The 17254-nt window shown below is 40.2% G+C and overlaps 1 protein-coding gene across 1 annotated transcript in view; it reads left to right on the top strand.

The window, feature by feature from the left end:
• Positions 1-7860: 7860 nt before the first annotated feature.
• The window catches only part of STK32A (serine/threonine kinase 32A), a 171553-nt gene continuing 162159 nt past the window's right edge, over positions 7861-17254 (top strand). Inside the window, exon 1 of the mRNA XM_004384932.1 lies at positions 7861-8001. Coding sequence (XP_004384989.1) covers positions 7950-8001 — 52 coding nt within the window. The 5' untranslated portion in view covers positions 7861-7949. The remainder of the gene's footprint in view (positions 8002-17254) is intronic.

Genomic DNA, 17254 nt, shown 5'->3' with positions numbered 1-17254 from the left:
ATAGCAAATTTCTTTTTATACATATTTCACCACAATGAATTTTTAAAATAAAACACAATCAGCTCTTTGAATGAAGCAGGACTGCATTTGACAGACTGCATGTGATACAGTAATAATATTACTGTTTTTCTACAAAATCTCCATATGCCAAAACTTTACATGAATAAATCTATTAGAACTGATTAGTAGTTTTATTTTAAGCAAAAGTGACTGTACCAACATTAGAACAATTTATGCAACATATCTGAGAACTATTGGGACAGAATCTGGAAGCCTGCTTATTAAAATGACCACCTCTACAGTTACCAGTTTCTGAGTACTTACTCTGGGCCACTTAGCACCTTGCTAGAACCACGGCTGTCCAGACAATTCTGACTCACAGCAACCCTATAGGACAGAGGAGAACTGCCCTATCGGGTTTCCAAGACTGTAAATCTTTATGGAAGCAGACTGCCACACTTTTCTTCCTCGGAGCCACTGGTGGTTTCGAACCACTGACCTTTTGGTTAGCAGTCGATTGCTTTAACCACTGCACCACCACCTTGCTAGGTGTGTCATTATATACTTTATTTCATTTAATCCTCCATCAATCATAGGTGATAGGGATGGTCAGTCTCCCCATTACTCAGGTCAAAGGCTGATGGCCTTTAAACAACTTAGCTAACATCTCAGAGGTATTAAGTGGTAGAGCTGGCATTTGGATGAAGGGCTGCCTGACTCCAAAGCCATTTATGCCAGACTGAAGAGGCTTTCAGAGACTTAGTTTCCTGTCTCAGCCCTTTCTTTGTGGTTTCAATTTCCTCAGTGATAAAGTGGATATTGTTATCTCCTCAGAGAAAAAAATAATCAGATAGCAATACAGGCCCAACAATTTGTAATGCATCTCAAATGCTAAGAAGAGAATCAAAGTGTTTTGTAATCTTCCAGGTATTACACAAAATTTAGAGATTTTTAACCAGAGGCCTAATTTTTTCCTTAAAAAAGAACCCTCTCAAAAAAGTATAGTCCTTAAAAACACTTTTTTTTTTGTTCTGAACTTGGTTGCTTTTAGACATCTTTTGGAACTCTCCCCAAATTTCCCATCGTGCATTTATAGCATCTGTTCTCGTCCTACCAGACAGGTTCTAAGTAGCTGACAATTTAAAGTGTGAAAAGAACAATAGCACAGGAGATAACAAAGGTACCCAAATCCCTTCCTCAGGGCCCCAAATTCAAAATGAGCAAGTGGGTCAGTTGAAGTTAAAGATCATTTCAAGTTTTCTAATACTAGGGTAGATGCAGCCCATGGCTGCTGAGACGAAGGAAGAAAGAGAGAAAGGGCTAGATCATAATATCACAACAGACAGACTTCCTCTGAAATATTTATTCAGTGAGTAAATTATGGGGCTTTGATCTTAACAAGATCGCCAATACCTTTACCAATACCAGATAAGATACACGAGGCACTGTTCTGGAAGCTGGTAGTTAAATGATGACCAAAGCAAGTGGGGATCCTTCCCTCTGTGAAACTTTTCAGCCACAGACATATTCTGTTTGAACAACATAGTTTCTAAAACTGTTTTAACTTGCCAATGTTTAGAAATAATGGGAGATTTCACACTAAAGCTCTCATTTCCAGCTTCTCTTTAAAAATCTGAATATTTGGCAATGCTGAGCTGGCCATTTCCAGATGGCAGTGAAATGGTGGAGCTGAAAAGCAATTGCCTCCACCCCACCCCCAGACCAGACCTATACCCTCCAGTTCTTTGCTGCTCCCCAACTGGCCCCATCCCACACCATCGCCACTTTACTAAGCAACCTATGTGCTGGCTCTCTGTTAGCTTAAGTGTGTGTGACTCTTGGGTTACAGGGAAAACAAAAAGAAGTCATTCATCTTGGGTTGAGCATTACAAAGTGGAAGTACAGGGAGCTGCTATGAGTGGGACGCTTTCATCTTCTCTGGGTCCCCTTTCTCCCTCCCCCACCTCCACACACAGGCCTGGAATGTAACAAAGATGCTTGGAAAAAATGGAGACTGGGAGTCAGGAGACCTGGGTCTAGAAAAGGTTCTCTCCATTAATTGTTACGTTATACTAGACAAATCCTTCCCTTCTCAGTGCTGCAGTTCCCCCTGCAGTAAAAGGAGGAAATCTACTAGACCCAGTGATCTGCCCTGATATGTAAATATTTGTAAATATCGCATCCCTCTCTAGGGCCTCCCCGAATATCCCACGTCTGAAACTGAAATGAAAGAGGCTTGCCTTTCCTCATCTAAGACTGCAGCCTCATACCCACCACCCGCTACCTGCCACTGCCAGCAGAGTTGCCCCGGTCTCGTGGGATGGGGGAAGGGGATGGTCCAGGAAGTTGGAGAGTTTCTGTGTCCTGACAGCTCCAGACGCTGCCAGGGCACCGCAGGATCCCTGCCAGCTGGGAACAGCGCAGGCAGCCTTCTCCTCCCACCTCGCCCTCCCGGGGCGCTTGTGCAGCCTCTGCTGGCGACGCAGGGACTCCAGGGGACTGCCTCTAATCCAGCAGACTGCCAATCATATCTGGGGAGGGCACTGAGCTGGATGCCCACTGGGAAGTTGCTCCCCGCCTCCCTCCTCTGCCGGGAGACGCTCCTCCCGAGGGAACCCCTTCAAAGCCGCAGGTGCCAGCCCGCCAGTCCAGCGCAGTGGCGCCCTCTCAGCTGCCTCCATGCGCCCAAGCAGGTAAGTGCCTTTCATTGCTCTGCCCTTATTTCTCAGAGTTCCTCTGTTAGTCCCAGTTCCCTGGATGGAAGCATCAGCCTGAAGAAGGCGTGAAGGAAGAACTGGGATCTCTCGGTGAGTGGTGGTTTAGATTTTTTTTTTTTTTTAAATAAACCTGTATGATAACGGTATTGTTGGGAAGCTAGAAGTTAAAAGGGAAAAGAAATAGACAAAGGCAGCCAGTCAAGATAACTCACCAAAACCAGATACCAGCTGGGACCAACCCTATCTATTTCATACGCCCTCCCCCAGCCTCTGACTGACTCAGATTCGGACAGAGACAGACCTTAATAAAATTTGCCGATCAAGATAAGAGAGCGGAAATGTTTCTGTTTGTCTCATCTAGCTTTTAAACAAGCAAAAAACTGCCTTTTGATGGTTGGCTTCTTCTGCACCAGGGTTTTTTCCCCCTAAGGCAGAAGGATTTGAGCATTTTACACGAATAAATGTGGTTTCTTCACACAAAGAACCGCTATACACTACTTAAATAGCAGAAATCAGAGCGGTAAAGATCAGCATGCCTAGATCTCCAAAGTAAAAAGATAAATAACCACAGAGAGATGCAAAATATACCTACTCTATGATGCCACTTTATATACATGACGTTTTAAAACACATGTCATGTAGATAAAATTTTAGAACTTGGACTGTAAAATGTACACAAGATTCACGATTGTGGCTGTCTTTGGGAGGTATGAAAGGGTAATCAATTTCGCATGAGGGTTAAATGGAAATAATGTTTACCCATCATTTTAATATATAAAAATGATGAAGCAAAGCTCACAAAATATAAACAATTGTTAACTGAGAATGTTGATAACTTAGTATTTGTAATGATATTTTCTGTACTTTCTCCATTGCAATCATTTCCAATTTAAGAAGTTCTGTTTTTCAAATATAAACAAAATCATGTCCACGCACATACTCTGACAATGAAACCTAAACAGTTCTGTCAGAAGTTGTAACTTGCTTGCATCACTCTCTATGTTCTTCAGTTCTTGAATATGGCAACTTTTAACCTGGGGAGACTTTAACTGCTTGGAGAAGCTCACCTGTTGCCAGACAGCCAGAAGTATAGGACAAAGCTCAAATGCTGGCATTAAGGAACTAATCTGCTGTTAATAATCTGATAATTGACCCAGCCAGAGTAGAACCTGAAAGCTCCCGCTGTTTCCTGGAACACAAATTGATTTTTCTCTTATATTTTCTATGTTTATTATTTTCTTTTCTATGGGTAGTGACTCTCCTCTTGATATCTTGAAATTCTGCTTGTGGAACATTGCAGACTTAGTACACCAGGAGGTCAGGAAATGTGTGGCGTTTGGTAGGAGAAGAAGTCCTGTAGCTCTACCAGATATCGCTGAACAGAATGCAACATGGAATTGTATATAAATCAGTTTCCATCGATTCTGACTCATGGTGACCCTGTGTGTGTCATAGTAGAACTGTGCTCCACAGGGTTTTCAATGGCTGATTTTTCGGAAGTAGACAGCCAGGCTTATTTATTCCGAGGTGCCTCTGGGTGGATTCAAACTTCTAAACTTTTGGTTAGAAGCTTAGTGCATTAACCATTTGTACTACCCAGGGATTCCCCTATAGTTCTACTGGACCCTATTCAGCGGAATGGAAAGGGTACTTATCTGTTTTCCTTCCAGAGAAAGGTTGATTTCTTTTTGGATATGAGGAAAGGAGTCTAATTAGATTATCTTCCTCCCACCTCCCCACCCCCCCCCAAAAAAAAAAAAACAAACGCATGGCCCTCTAGTTGATTCTGACTCACAGAGACACTATAGGACAGAGTAGAACTGCCCCATAGGGTTTCCAAGGAGCAGCTGGTGGATTCGAACTGCCAACCTTTTGGTTAGGAGCTGAACTCTTAAGTGGGAAGAAGAAGAGAAAGACAATTCTTAACCGGATTGTGTGTGTTAGATGTGAAGGAGGTGATAGCGAGGCACCAGCTAAGATTTCCTTCCATCTGCCTACCCCTCCCCGGGCAATCCTGGGTGGTGTAAATGGTTAAGCACCTCACAATTACCTGAAAAGGTTGGCAGTTCAAACCCACCCAAAGGCAACTCATAAGACAGGCCTGGTGATTGGCTCCTGAAAGACAAACTCAGTGGCAACTAACAACAGCAGACCTTCCCAAAACATACAAAAAAGTGGTTGTCTACACATTGTTTCCCCTGCTAAAAATCACTGGCTCTTTGGTGAGCAAAACTGTCTGCCCTACAGAATGGAACTCTGAAATGTTGGAAATAGTGATAATATTTCTCTCTTTCTCTTTCTCTTTCTGGTTTGACAACTTGCAAGGTCAATGGTTGGTACAGATAATGTTGTAAGAAGACAGGATACTTGAGAAAAACCTGAAACGTGAAGAAAAATAAAGGGCAGGATCAGAGTGTGGTGTGAAAGCTACCTGCACCTCAGAGTTTACGAACAACATAAAAGAGAATGTTGCCCCAGTCTGCCATGATAACAATCACAATTCCTTAAAATCAATGTTCTCTTAAGGACCAGTCATCTCTTTCAAATGTCATCTTTGGTTCAGCCCTTACACCACTCCCCACTTGTTCTGAACTCTAAATGCAACAATAAAACACAAAGAGAATCCCATGTCTTCTTTCTAAAAACAACCCAAACCAAACCAGTTGCAGTCAAGTCGATTTCAACTCATGGTAACCCCATGTGTGCAGAGTAGAAGTGTTCCATTGGGTTTTCAAGGCTGGGACCCTTTGGAAGCAGACTGACAGTCCTTTCTTTCAAGATTTCTCTGGGTGGGTTCAAACTGCCAGCCTTTTGGTTAGTTGTCACGTACTTAACTGACTGCATCACCCAGGGACTCTGCTTTTTTCTAAGCCCCAATAAAATACAAAGGTATCTCACTAGCTTCTTTCGAATGCCCTTGTTGCCTGGAGAGATGGTTGAGTTCTACCTTCCTGTATCTCAATAATCCCATCCAACTTCCTCCAGCCACCTGTTACCACCTGCTCCCTGCCTACCCCCTCCATACCATTTAATTGGTTGCTTCCTAATTGCTGACTCTTTTGCTCTCCACTTAATGATTCCTTTTAAAGTCCATGAGGCACTTGGCCAGCAGTTGGCTTTTAGTATGAAAAATACCACTGCCTTAATGAGTCTGCCTTCTAAATGAAGGCTTTACTTACGTTTTCCTAATGGGAAAATGGACTTGTTTCTTCTAGACTTGCTCAGGGACTTCTCAAGTCCATTTTTCAGTAACTTATCCTTAGCCCAAGTTAGCGTGGGATGCTTGTTTCAATTCTACCTCTAATCTGTGTTTCCTTCATGTGTAAAAAGTCCAAGAGGAAATCAATCAATACGTGTTAAGTTAAAAAATAATACGCGATAAGGAAATACAGCTATTATTAAATATAGCAACAACTAGGGAATCTCTGGGTGGTGAAAATGTTTGAGCCCTGGACTACTAGCTGAAAGGTTGGTGGTTCATATCCACTCAGAGGCACCTCAGAAGACAGGCCTGGTGATTTGCTTCCAAAAGATCATAGCCTTGAAAACCCTATGGAGCACAGTTCTACTCTGACACATACAGGGTCACCAGGAGTTGAAATAAACTTGACAGCAACAACAACAACTTGAAGAAGCAAAAGCATAGACGTGCAGGTAAAAGAGAAATTGCCAGTGTAAAAAAATAGCCACCCAAACCCATAAAAACCAAACCTGTTGCTGTGTAGTCAATTCTGACTCATAGTGACCCTATAGGACAGAGTAGAACTGCCCCATAGGGTTTCCAAGGCTGTAAATTTTTACAGAAGCAGATTATTGCATCGTTCTTCCATGAAGCAACTGGTGGGCTCGAACCGTCGACCTTTCAGTTACCAGTCGAGCACTTAACTACTGCACCACCAGGGCTCCCCCTAAAAAAATAACAGCATATTATGTGCCAAGTATTATGCAAATTGCCCTATATAGATAATCTAATTAACTCTGTTCCATGAGCAATATTTGTCCCGTGAGCCATAAACATGAGATTTGCTAAGGTCATAAAGTGGAAGTAGAATTTTACAATATTATTTTATGTAATATCTGGATCTTTACCCTTTTTTGGTAGATCTGAAGATCAGGCCCCATGCATCCATATTTCCACTTGGTAGCAATCTTAGATCTGAGAGCAATTACCTCTTGTAGATGAAGCTGGATTGTTCAGGTCTCCAGTGTCCCTACCACACCCCACAGTCTTACACCTGGTTGCCTTCACTCCTTTGCATTGTCTGCCTGGCGTTAGGAAGGCATCTGAGTTTGTGACTTCTGGGATAGGCACTATTATTTCCCGCATTTTAGAGATGAGAGGCTAAGTAACTGACCCAAAGACAAACCAAAACCCAGGATACTGCCTCCCCTTACCAATTTCAGGGAAAATAAAATTCTTTACTATAATGTTTCATAAGGAAAAAGCGCTACATATACATTTTTTTCAAGGCTTCTTAGCTCTTATATACATCATTTAATTGGAACTTCACAGTGGCTGACAATTACTGAGCACTTACGCTATGAAAATGCTTCGCATGTTGTCTTATAAATCACTTTTAACTACCTATGAGGTATGGAGCATTATCATTATGAAAGAAAAAAGAAAAAACATGTTTAGAGAAATTCTATAACTTGCTGGTGTGTTAAAGTCCAAACCCAGAGCTTATTCCTTTTATATTGTATTACCTACCAGGAAAAGGGGAAAGAGACAAGGAATGCATCTTTATAATTAAAGAAAATTAAAGTTATTATTGATCGCATATCAGAAAAACAAGTTTAAAATTTGCATGTTTTCTCACAATATAGAGATTCACAATAAAATGTTACTTTTATTTTATAGCTATTAAAGCGTTGCTAACATCATTTTAAACTTTTCTTTGTGTTTAGAAAAATATTTTGCTTTCCTCTGACTTTGTAAGTCCAGGTCTTCTGCTGATGAGGCCATGTGGTGGGCTCTCTGGTGACGCAATGTTCTGTTATTTCTTAAATTATCATTTTCAAGCACAAAAAAGTTCCCCTGCAGTGGCACAGACTGGGGTAATATTTTGACCACACTGTGCACTAAGGGTGTTTAGAGTACACCGTATTGTAAGGATATCATTTTTTTTTTTTTTCCTCTTAGCTAATGCATTGGGACCTCTTTTGAAGGAAGACGAATGGTCCTGCCAGGATAATGTAATGAGAAGGTCCAGGTTATAGGGTGACTCGACCATGGGAGCCAACACTTCAAGCAAGCCACCAGTGTTTGATGAAAATGAGGATGGTAAGAAATGGGTGATGGTTGTGTCTGAAAAATAGAATTTTGCAGAATTCAAATATAAGCTTCTTGTTGCACTAGTTAATGTCAAGCAAGGTATATAGGGCCTTTAAGGAAAAGGTAGGGCTACAAGAAAAACCTAAGGACCATGAGTGCTAACAGTTGGAATCTACCTTCCATTTTCCCTAGAACCTGGGGCAGCTTTCTTAACTGAACCAGCATCCTTCTATGTCAAAAGGGGCTCTGGTTGGGCACCTGATGGACAGAAAACCTGGAGATCCGATGATTTGTTTGTTCTCGGTGCTGTTCCCTTGACAGTTGAAGCTACCTTAGTGCTAGTTGTAACACTAAATTTCTTATAATTCTCAAATTGCATGTGAATGATAATTGATGCTCACAACGATAGAGTGGAGTCAGGCAATGTAGGTGCCTTCTCAGTTTCCAACTGCCATGCTCTAAGGTTCCAGAAGTATTCCACAATGTCATGCATGGGTTAAACAATCAGGAGAAAAGGGAAATTTACAAGGCCAGGCTCAGCAAGAAAAGAAATGAAGGCACAGTCCCTGGATTCTCTCTTCATTCCACAGAGAGGCAAGCTGGAGCCAGGTATGGGCATCCCCATGTCACTCTTCCTTCTTATAGTGGAAGTATGAGAGCAATTTTGTCTGTGTATGCACGGTGCCAGCTGTTTATCGGTAGTCTGGTAACAAGGAGGACTGGGGTCCTAGCTAGTAAGTTTGTCCAGGCCTCGCAGAGTGAGTCCCCAGAGTCACTTTCAGAGAGTTCTGCTAACTGAACCACAAAGGGAAACAACGACGAAATGAAAATTAGGAGATCTGAGCAACAGTCCTGCTACTGGCTGCCTGTGAGGCTTGAGAAGTTTATTTTCCCACTCTGTCTTCAGTTTCCTCATCAATAAAGTGAGAGAAAAAAAAAAAAAAAACCCCATTGCCGTCAAATAGATTCCAACTCATAGTGACCCTATAGGACAGGGCAGAACTGCCCCATAAGGTTTCCAAGGTGTGACTGGTAGATTCGAACTCCAACTTTTTGGTTAGCAGCCATAGCTCTTAACCACTACACCACCAGGGTTTCCATAAAATAAAGTGAGAGGAGAGGGTAATCTTGAAGGTTCCTTCCAAATCAAAAAGTTTTTGAGCTATTAAATCCACTTTGCAAAATATGAAGTAGCTTCTAAATCATCAATGAAAGTCCATAGGGTTATTTGATCGCTGAAAGAGAAAACTACAAACAGCAGTGACTTAAACAAGATAGACCTGTTTTTCTTTCTCATGTAACAATCTAGGCATAAGTAATCCAGGGTGATAACGTGGCTCCAAGGGATTAGGGACTCTGGCTCACACTAGCTTGCTTGTTTGCTTTTTCTCCATCCCTAGAGTTTTGCCCTCACCCTCATGGCACAGGATGGCTCACTATCACATCTGAATTTCAGCCCATGAGAAACGGGTAAAAGTAGAGGAGATTGTACCATTCCTTTTAAGGATATGATCTGGATGCTGCTCATTGTTTTCATTCGAATGCCCAAACCCAGCTATAAGGGAGGCTGGATAATTTAGTTTACTTTGTGCAGCCATGATCCTTTTAAAAATAAGGAATTCTGCTGTATTACAAAAGAAGGGGAGAATTTTCAGTCTGCCATCACTGGGGGACAACTAGAAGCTTGACCCAATCTTAGTTTTTGAGTCTTTACAGAATGGAGACAACTTTAAAAAACAACATATTTGACTAATCAGGCAGGATGCCTTGTTCCCAACTGTTCACAATCAATTTAGAGGTCCATCCTTACTACCTATGCAAAATATTACCAAGGAATCCTGAGATTATATAGTTAGGAAATGGTCTTAAGAAAGCTTTTTTTTTTTTCCCCATTCCTATTTCTGTTGCTTTGCTTGACTTTATCAAAGTAACAGCAAGGATCTAGAGACCAATGATGTTACTTGATTTTTTTCCATCTCTAAAATGATAAAACAAGTAGGTTTGATTTTCATTTGTTTGGCTCATTTTGCTCCCTATGAATTCAGAGCTAATGTGCTTGAGGCTGGTCCTCAGATAACAGATTTGGAAAGAGAGGTCAGTTTCATGCTTGTAACCTACTAGGGATATGTTTCACTTTAAGGTGTTGTTGGAAACCCTGGTTGTGTAGTGGTTAAGAGCTACGGCTGCTAACCAAAAGGTTGGCAGTTCAATTCTACCACGTGCTCCTGGGAAACTCTATGGGGCAGTTCTACTGTGTCCTATAGGGTCACTATGAGCCAGAATCAACTCAACAGCAACAGGTTTGGTTTTTTTTTAAGGTATTGGTGGTGGTGGTGGTTGCCATCAAGTCGATTCCAACCCCATGTGTGTCAGAGGAGAACTGTGCTTTGAAGACTTTTCAAGGCTGTGACCTGTCAGTAGATCACCAGGCTTGTCTTCTGAGCTACCACTGAGTGGGTTTGAACCGTCAACCTTTCAGTTAGTAGACAAGTGCTTAACTGTTTGCACCACCCAGAGACCCCTTTTTAAGGTATTAGGATAGCATTATAATAAGAAAACACAAAAATGTCTAGAACTTCTTTGATTCAGCCAGCCTTTCTTTTTAAGGGGTGCCCAAGGAAGCTACACACCCAGGGGATTGTGAAAAGTGGGAAATAGGGTACCACTTTATAAGTACCTGCTACGGATTCTGGAAAAACTAGATCGGAGGAGGATTAGGCTTAAGAACCAAGAGGTCTTTCTTAACACCCTTTAGGTCCCCTCCTTTTTGTTGGCCAGCTTCTCAGCCCCATGAGACGAGGCTACTGCAGCACTCATACAGGGAAGAGCTGAGCAGAGCCACATGTCTGTGCTTTCCAGACAGGCTGGGCTCTGGGTCCATTTACACACACAGTTGCAAGGCAGCAGGAAGTAGAAGGGCAATAGCCTGTCACTGTGCTGGACACCAGCACTAGAGTGGTAAACAAGGTGGCCCTGGCCCTGGCCCTGCCTTGTGGAGCGCATGTTCTAATGGTGGAAGGCAGACAGACAGTAAACAAGCAAATACATAAACCTGATCACTTTAGGTTTGCTAAAGTGCCATCAAGGAAATGAATCTGAGTGGTCTTATGGAGAGAGACAGGGAGATTGTGGGGAGGCCTCTGTAGGTAGGGTGTGGTCAGAGTTGGCCTTTTTGAGGAATTGGCATTTGAGCTGAAGCTAAAGGAGACAGCCATGCAGCAGCATGAGAACAAGCAGAGGAAAAAACAAGTCCAAAAAATGACAAAATTTGGAATGAATTATTGTCTATAAGGTAACATTCTCTGAGGAATACAAATTTGTCAAAAAGACTGAATTTCATTGCTATCTAACTTCTTGTTTACAAGATCATTGAAAGTTTTTTTAATTTTGGGGGGGAGGGGGAACTCTGTGTATGGGTAAGTCAAATCCCAGTTCTCTGACACTGACTATATGGAAAATCAAATTCCATTTCTCCGCCACCTCTGTTCTGACACCAGCTGCAGATGTAGCACTTCTTCCTCTGATCCTAACCAGCGAGATCTAAGTCAGACCTCACAAGTAAAGGGCACAGTCCTCTAGACTACCAAGTCTGCCCAAGATCTCAAACACCAGCTGCAAGCTTGGTGTCCCCATGACACCATCACTTCTGACTGGCTGGCTACAAATTCGGTGTTTTTCCGTTACCCATTTAAGATGCCAGCCATAAGTTCAGGGGTTCCCAGGGCTCCCCCTCACTTCTGACCTGCTGGCTCCCATTACTCCCTTAAGTTTGAGAATCACTACATGCACTCACAGAACTTACAGAAAATACTATACATCTTACGATTATAGTTTTATTATAGCCGAAAGGATACAAATGAAGAGACTCACACGGTGAAGTCTGGGAGGGTTCCCAACGCTGTGCTTCTGTGTCCTAAAAAGGGATGTGCTACCCACCCTGCGTGCACCAATGTCTTTCACCAAACAGGAAGCCCGTGGAGCATCTGTGTCCAGAGCTTTTATTAGGGGTCTCATTATGTAATTCAAACTCTAGCGCCTCTCCCCTGAGGTCTGTCCATGGGTTGATAAGGAGGTTATCAAGACATGACAAGGTAGGTCTTTCTGACCTGGCCAACCATCCACCCTCCCCTCCAAAAGTCACCTCATTAGCATAACCTATCGGGTTAGGTGCAGTCTGGGGCCCTCATCATAGACAAGTCAATCATGGGGGTGGGAGAGAATTCAAAGGTTTTAGAGGTTATGTCTCAGAAACCAAGATCAAAGACCAAATTCTTTGAGTAAAGTTATATTCTTTACCCCACAATATGCCATGCTGGGGAATTTACTTTCATTTTTTTTTAAAATAATAATCCTGTAAAATCTATACTTCTTGTGCAGGCTCTGAACTAAGCACAAGGTAAAATTTTATTTGATTGTTTTGAAGCTCCTTACCAAGGAAAAAGAATGACTAATCAAAGACTGTTAATGTCTACATCATTTTCAATCTCCATATTTTTGTATAATCAAATTGAGCTAGAATCTGGAGCACTAAAACAAGCCAATTTAATTATTTTAAAAATATTGCTGAAAGGAATCCCAATGTGATGAGAAAGTGTTTAATACTTCCTTCAAAGTATTTAATATTCCCAATATATAGATCTGAAAAGAAAATGTGAACCAGTTTTCCCAAGCAATAGTTCATGATTACGTTCTCATGGAAAAGTATTTTGGTTCACTTTGCAAATAATTAAGGAGTAAGATAAGACATTACTAGTGTTCTTGATATGTGCTCTTCTTGCTAGAATTCATACGGACACTTATATCTCATCTTGTTCCATCCAATATCTGATCTTGAAAGAACTATTACATTAATTACTTATGTTTATCTTTAGTAGGGGGGAAAGTATGAGATTTATGGTGCTGTTGAGCAGAATAAGATGTGCTCATTTGATTACTGTTAAGTCATCTTTCGCAAAGTGGATCTCAAATTATGCTACCTTTTTTGTTTAGTGGTTTTAGATTTTACATTTTAGTGCAAGCCCAAGTCATAATTACTTTTCGTGTCTTAGTAAAGGGAGATATTCTAGCAGGATGGGTCGAGAGCATGAACTGATATTGGAAAGACATATACAAGTTCAAATCTCAGCTATGCCACATACTAGTGATCTGTATATTTCTGTGATAAAGATCAAAGGGGACACAGCCTAATTAACCATTAGCAGACACTAAAGTCAATTTGACTAATTATCAAGAATTCTAAAGGGACTTGAAATACCATTTAAAAAGTTCCCAAACCTAAATCATTATTAGTGAATAAATTCAAAAAGAAACTTGCATTGGGCAAATTATTTAACCTCTGAAATCCTCAGGTTCTTCATCTAAAAATTGTAAGTAATAATTGGACATACTTCATTGAGTCACCGTGAGAATAATAAAACACTTAGCAAGGTGGCAAGGTGTCTCACATAAAGTAACTGTCCAATTAATACTAATTAATATTATTATTATTTACTAGTGCCAGATTCTCGTAGCATGAACTCTTTGAAGTACTTCAAGTTCTGAAGTAAACAAAATTGATTAAGCATAATTCCATGTCAATGCCATAGTCAATACAACCAACTTGTGATTCCGTCGATGGAATTAGATTGACAGAATGGCAAATATTATAGAGCCTATGAAAACTTGTATAAAAACTCTGGAAGAAACCAAACTATTGACTGCACAAAAACACAACCTCATCTTCATGTGGTCTCTCTTTTATATCCCCTAGAGTGAGTGATTGTATTTTCATTTAAGGCAAAAATCAAGAACTCATTGGGCTGAAAAATCAATCAACTTTACTTTTTCTGATTTAAGCCCCAAGCTAATTATTAAAGTAATCCCATCTGATCAATAGACACAGCAAAAACTGCCACCCATACATAACTGCCATAAGGATATTCTAAGAAATAACAATATGCGAAAGAATTTTGAGTTTTCTAAAAGGAGTACAAATGATACTTGTTTAAGTGCTCATAATAGTTTTTTTAAATCTGCCTTGTAGCCTATATCTCAGTGTAGTATTTTGTTTTGTTTGTTTTATTAAAATAAATCGACATTTTAAAAGCCCAGTAATTGAGATTTTTCAGACTGATTTATATCTTAGTTATCTAATGCTGCTATAGCAGAAATACCACAAGTGGATGGCTTTAACAGACAGAAATTTATTCTTTTACAGTCTAGGAAGCTAGAAGTCTGAAATCAGGGTGCCAGCTCCAGGGGAAGTCTTTCTCTGTTTCGGCTCTGGGAGAAGGTCCTTGTTATCAATCTTCCCTTGGTCTAGGAGCTTCTCAGCACAGGAACCCTGGGTCCAAAAAATGCCCTCTGCTCCCATTGCTTACTATCTTGGTGGTATGAGGTCCCTATCTCTCTCCTTTCATCTCTTGTAAGATAAAAGGTAATGCAGGCCACACCTCAGGGAAACTCCCTTTACATAGGATCAGGGTGTGACCTGAGTAAGGATGTCGCATCCCATCCTAATCCTCTTCAACATAACCTAATCTTCCTCATTAATCGCAGGCAGAGATTAGGATTTACAACACATAGGACATTACATCAGATCACAAAATGGAGAATAACCAAACAACACTGGAAATCACGGCCTAGCCAAGTTGACACTTATTTTGGAAGGACACAAATCAATCCATGACCATTTAGAAAAAGAGAATTTCCACTGAACAAGAGAAAGTGGTCTTGTTTACAATTCAGGGTCTAGGTAACAGAAGAGGGTCTTGCAATTGTCAGTAACGTTTTTCCAAGCATATACAAAGAACATACAGGTGATAAAGTTGGCTTAGTTAAACCAAGAGACAACCTTCTTCTGGAGTATTGTAGCTAAGAAAAGTTGGGCTAAGTAAACAAGGAGCTTCAAAGTGTTTATCACTGCCCTGAGTTTTCAGAGAGAGGTCAGTTATTGTGCTATTCGTCAGGCTTGCTGAAAAGTCAGTGTTCTACTTTCATTTGGCAACACTCGTCTCCTAGGATACGTGGCTGTTTCCAGTTTTCCTGCATCCTCTTCAGTAACAGAGGCATTGGGGTCCTTCAAAATGCTGGACCAAGAAAATTGGCCACATATTTGCAATCCAAAAGAAATGGGAGGTTACTGAATTGATTCCAGAAATAAAAGACTTTGGAAATCACTTTTATTTTAATGTCTATGTATTGCATATTTTTACCCAACTGGATAAGCAAATGAATTTCAGACCTTCCCTTCTCAAACTTGAGTAAAGTTGTCTTACGTTATATTCACTATTTTGCATTAGAATGATTAAACAAGGGGAAGGAAACATTCTCTAACTAAAATTGGCTTCTTAAAAAATTAGGTCATCTTAGACAGTATATCAGTCAACAAAGGCATTTGTTGAAACCTCAGATCCAACAGCTTATAGTAATATACACTTCTGACTTGTAAGCAGTTTATTTCCCCCTTCGGAGGGGTCAGGAGAGACAGGGGAAACAAACTGGAAAGCCAAGAAAACAGTCTTTAAAGACTCAACTAGTGCTTCTAATGTGCATGTTCCCTGAACAGCGAGTTATGAATACGTGTTGAGGAGAATGGAGATTCACAATCTCTTTAGCATATTAAACGCTCTGAAAAGTCCTGCAATATTGGAATCCCTCTATGCTGATATTTTTCAAACTTATTTCAAAACGAAACGTACGTGTGTGTGTGTGTGTGTGTGTGTGTGTGTGTAAACCCTTTTAATATCTTGCGGAAGATACTGTGCTGTGGATCATAGTTTTAGAAGCCAAAGTCATGATCACATCCACTCACTTTCTATTAGAAACATCATTTCTTCTGTTTTTTTTTTTTTTCAAAGTCTAACGGCAACAAATTACTATATGTGAAATATCTATGACTGAAGAATGGCTATGCTCCTCTTTAAGGTTTCCTCATCACAGATTCTTCATGTTTAACACAATTCACATTTACTCAGGCTAATAAGTAAAACACAGGTAGCTCAGCTTACTTCTGGGATGTTGAGCCTTTCACATTGGTCAAGCCAAATTGTAATCTATGCTTATATCAATTAGTCCAAGCAGAAGTTAGATTTGGAGATATTACTCTTTTTTTTAATCAAGAAGATTTTAGTTCCAAAAGTGTCTTATAAACTCTGGGGAAGTAGTTGCTGATTGTTAAATAACACTTGGACTATGCTATCCAATACATCTAGAAGCCAGACTCAATGATTAAACAATTTAATTGGCACTCCAATGCTACCATCTTCAATGAGAATAAGAAAGAAGGTATTCAAAGGAGCAGACAGCTTCTATTGTGCAGCTTTGCCAGTTCAGACTTAAGTACAGTGATCAGCGCACAAATCGCATTGAAATAGATTGAACTATGCAGAAAAGTGCCAATGTTTTCTATTCGAAGTATCATCTCTTCTCGTTGATTTTTTAAACACAGGGAAAACATCTCCACATCCTCACACACAACTTTTGACCTTTAAAATAGAATGGCAGAAGATATTTGTAAATATCCTTAATAAAATCTTAATTTTGGCACTTTGAACCAAAGCCCAGACGTCCAAACATTACCTTCGATGTTATATCAAAATCTGATTAAACCTAAGCTTTGAAAAGAGGGGTGGGAATTTGAGGTGTGCAGGTGGAATATATATATATATATATGTATATATAAAACTGTATGTACCATATGTATTATATATATATATACATATATACACACACACACATACATAATATATAACTATAGCAGTTCTTAAGCACCCTTGGCTTAGGTAAATGTGGGACAGAATTTCATTGATTTAATGTTGGAAAACCTGTGATATGCAAATGATACAACCTTGCTTGCTGAAAGTAGAGAGGACTTGAAGCATTTACTGACGAAAATCAAAAACTACAACCTTCAATATGGATTACACCTCAACATAAAGAAGACAAAAATCCTCATCAATGGACCAATAAGCAACATTATGATAAAGGGAGAAAATACTGACATTTTCAAGGATTTCGTTTTACTCTGATCCACAATTAACGCCCATGGAAGCAGCAATCAAGAAATCAAATGACATATTGCATTGGGTGAATCGGCAAAAGATCTCTTTAAAGTGTTAAAAAGTAAAGATGTCACTTTGAGGACTAAAATGCATCTGACTCAAGCTGTGGTTTTCTTTTTTTTTTAATATTTTATTGTACTTCAGGTGAAGGCTTACAGAACAGATAGTTTCTCATGTAACAGTAACACACATGCTGTTTTATGACATTGGTTAACAACCCC

The sequence above is a fragment of the Trichechus manatus genome, unplaced genomic scaffold (assembly GCF_000243295.1).
Source record: "Trichechus manatus latirostris isolate Lorelei unplaced genomic scaffold, TriManLat1.0 scaffold00130, whole genome shotgun sequence".
Lineage (NCBI taxonomy): Eukaryota > Metazoa > Chordata > Mammalia > Sirenia > Trichechidae > Trichechus > Trichechus manatus.
Note: the sequence above shows the minus strand (reverse complement) of the source record. Positions and strands in the feature narration are given on the sequence as shown.